At 63.1% G+C, this 3,558-nt stretch overlaps 1 protein-coding gene across 1 annotated transcript; it reads left to right on the top strand.

The window, feature by feature from the left end:
• The first annotated feature begins 560 nt into the window (after nt 1–560).
• On the top strand, nt 561–3,037 carry LOC127306934 (subtilisin-like protease 4). Its single transcript, XM_051337638.2, has one exon. The coding sequence runs from the start codon at nt 669–671 to the stop codon at nt 2,922–2,924; it is 2,256 nt and encodes a 751-aa protein (XP_051193598.1). The 5' UTR covers nt 561–668; the 3' UTR covers nt 2,925–3,037.
• The last annotated feature ends 521 nt before the right edge of the window (nt 3,038–3,558 follow it).

Genomic DNA, 3,558 nt, shown 5'->3' with positions numbered 1-3,558 from the left:
TGCCGTCCCTCCCAGATTTGCGTGACATGGGTCCTCTGGTTCGCATGACTCATGAACCAGCGTCATCCATTTTCTAGTCCCCTACCCACCGACGCACCGGCGAGCTCTGGCCGACGTAAAAACACCTCCGTCGTCAACGAGCGGGCCCATGGCATGTCAACCGTCCCTTCCAATGGCCGCCGCCCTTTTTTCAGTCAAAAATAGCGCCGCCCATCTCACCGCACCGCCGCTGAATTGCACGGCACGCCTGACCGTCTCTCCCGGCGCCGGCACACGTACACCTTGACCCCACAGGAAAAATCTCACCACGGATTCACGAGCGGTGGAACAAAAGAAGGCGCCGGACGTACTCGGATTCCGACAGATCCAGCTACGGCCATGCGCATCGAGGAGCATGCGACAGACGCAGCCGGCCCCTCCGAGGACAGCAGTCAGCGGCACCAGTACTCTCGTCTCGCGCCCACACCGATCGATGTACTCCATCATTTTACACCAGTAACGTACCAGTGTCACTGCCCTCCAGCTCACCGCCAGTGCTCGCTGCTCCCCATCACTCCACTCCACCACTCCCCCTCACGCACACCAAAGCTTCACCTCAGCTGCCACCTTGCATAAACCACACCGCGGCTTCCCTTCATCCTTCCACGGCATTGCCCTGCCGCTCGACCATGGACTCCCGGTGCTTCCTCGCCGTTCTCTTCCTCCTCCTCTCCCTGCACCCGCACCTCGCCGCCTCCTACCTGCGCGCCAGGAACAACTACATCGTGCACCTCGACCCGATGGCCCGCCCCGCCGACTCCCTCGAGGACTGGCACCGCTCCTTCCTCCCGCAGGCAACGGCGCCGCTCGATTCGGACGACGACGCCGGCCCGCGCATTATATACTCCTACACCGACGTCTTCACCGGCTTCGCGGCGCGCCTCACGGACGACGAGGCCGACGCGCTGCGGGCCACGGACGGCTGCCTCAGGCTCTACCCGGAGGCGTTCCTGCCGCTCGCCACCACCCGCTCGCCGGCCTTCCTCGGCCTCCGCCTCGGCAACGAGGGCTTCTGGAGCCGCTCCGGCTTCGGCCGCGGGGTGGTCATCGGGATCCTCGACACGGGGATCCTGCCCAGCCACCCCTCCTTCGGCGACGACGGCATCGACCCGCCCCCCAAGACCTGGAAGGGCGCCTGCGAGTTCAAGTCCGTCGCCGGCGGCGGCTGCAACAACAAGATCATCGGGGCGCGCGCGTTCGGCAGCGCGGCTGTCAACTCCTCCGCGCCCCCCGTCGACGACGCGGGCCACGGCACCCACACGGCCAGCACCGCCGCGGGCAGCTTCGTGGAGAACGCCAACGTCCGGGGCAACGCCGACGGCACCGCCTCCGGGATGGCCCCGCACGCGCACCTCGCCGTATACAAGGTCTGCTCCCGCACCCGCTGCTCCATCATGGACATCATCGCGGGGCTCGACGCCGCCGTCAAGGACGGCGTCGACGTCCTCTCCTTCTCCATCGGCGCCTCCTCCGGCACGCAGTTCAACTACGACCCCATCGCCATCGCCGCCTTCAAGGCCATGGAGCGCGGCATCGTCGTCAGCTGCGCCGCCGGCAACGCCGGCCCGGACCCCGGCTCCGTCGGCAACGGCGCGCCCTGGATGCTCACCGTCGCCGCCGGCACCATGGACCGCGCGATACGCACCACCGTCAAGCTCGGCACCGGCGACGAGTTCGACGGCGAGTCGCTGTTCCAGCCCGGGAACAACTCCGCCGCCGCGCCGCTCCCGCTCGTCTACCCCGGCGCCGACGGCTCCGACACCAGCCGCGACTGCAGCGTGCTGCGCGGCGCCGAGGTGGGCGGCAAGGTGGTGCTCTGCGAGAGCAGGGGCCTCAACGGCCGCATCGAGGCCGGCCAGACCGTGGCCGCGTACGGCGGACTCGGCATGATCGTCATGAACAGGGCACCCGAAGGCTACACCACCTTCGCCGACCCGCACGTCCTCCCGGCCTCGCACGTCAGCTACGACGCCGGGACCAAGATCGCCGCCTACGCCAACTCCACCGCCAGCCCGACGGCGAGCATCGCGTTCAAGGGCACGGTCATGGGCGCGTCCCCCGCGCCGGCCGTCACCTTCTTCTCGTCCCGGGGTCCCAGCAGGGCCAGCCCGGGCATCCTCAAGCCGGACATCACAGGCCCCGGCATGAACATCCTCGCGGCGTGGGCGCCCAGCGAGTCGCACACCGAGTTCTCCGACGGCGGGGTCGGCCTCTCCTTCTTCGTCGAGTCCGGCACCTCCATGTCCACGCCGCACCTCAGCGGCATCGCCGCGCTGCTCAAGGGCCTGCACCCGGACTGGTCACCCGCGGCGATCAAGTCGGCCATCATGACCACGTCGGACGCGGTCGACCGCACCGGCGTGCCGCTCAAGGACGAGCAGTACCGCCACGCCACCTTCTACGCCATGGGGGCCGGGTACGTGAACCCGGAGCTCGCCGTCGACCCCGGCCTGGTCTACGACCTCCACGCCGACGACTACCTCCCCTACCTCTGCGGCCTCGGCATCGGCGACGACGGCGCCACGGAGATCGCCCACCGCCCCGTCGCCTGCGCCAGCCTCAAGCCCACCACCGAAGCGGACCTCAACTACCCGTCCCTCGTCGTCAACCTGCTGGCCCAGCCAATCACGGTCAACCGCACGGTCACCAACGTCGGGAAGCCGGGCTCCATCTACACCGCCGTCGTCGACATGCCCGGAGACGTGTCGGTGACGGTGCAGCCGCCGATGCTGCGCTTCACGGAGCTCAACGAGAAGCAGAGCTTCACGGTGACGGTGCGGTGGGCTGGACAGCCCAACGTCGCCGGCGCCGAGGGCAACCTCAAGTGGGTCTCCGAGGATCACATCGTGAGGAGCCCCATTGTTGTTCCAGCCAAGGCCGCCTAGTAATCTTGCAACCGGCAGTTCCCTCTGTATAGCTAGCTAGCATCACTAGGCTACTGCGCTTCCATGCGAACCGGTGATATGTTCTTCCCAGAATGTACTCAATCTCAGAGTCAGCAATTTTGTTCTGTAAATAGCGCGAATCAATAAAACTGGAGTATGTCCTTCCAGAATTGTTTATGTTCGTTCCGAGAAAGAAATGTTTCTCTTCTGCCAGTCAAGATTTGCAAAGAACATGCAAGACTATTTATAGTTGAACACATGCATGACACATCGTCTTGAGTCTTCAGTGCCAACAGAGATGAGCCTTTTATTCTAGGAAGTCGTTGCAGACAATATTAGAAAAACATACACGAGGAATCATAACTAGATATCGAGTGGATATTAATTTCCAACCAGATAGAGTTCAAAGGATTTCATAGATTCTTTTAAAAAGACATTAGAATCATAGGAACTATCCATTTGTGGGTGGTAGCAAATCGGTTTGTTTGTGGTAGCTCGAGATACCATCCATTTGTGGGTGGCATGCACCTAATGGTGCCTTTGCAACAACAAAAAAAGGTAGGACACGGATTTTTTCGAACATAATTAACATATATAGGGCTCCAAAAGTCCACATTGCTTACAAAATAAAAAC

Source organism: Lolium perenne, chromosome 1, assembly GCF_019359855.2.
Source record: "Lolium perenne isolate Kyuss_39 chromosome 1, Kyuss_2.0, whole genome shotgun sequence".
Classification (NCBI taxonomy): domain Eukaryota; kingdom Viridiplantae; phylum Streptophyta; class Magnoliopsida; order Poales; family Poaceae; genus Lolium; species Lolium perenne.
Note: the sequence above shows the minus strand (reverse complement) of the source record. Positions and strands in the feature narration are given on the sequence as shown.

Coding starts and splice junctions, on each gene's coding strand:
- LOC127306934 (XM_051337638.2), top strand. CDS start 669: ATGGACTCCCGGTGCTTCCTCGCCGTTCTCTTCCTCCTCCTCTCCCTG.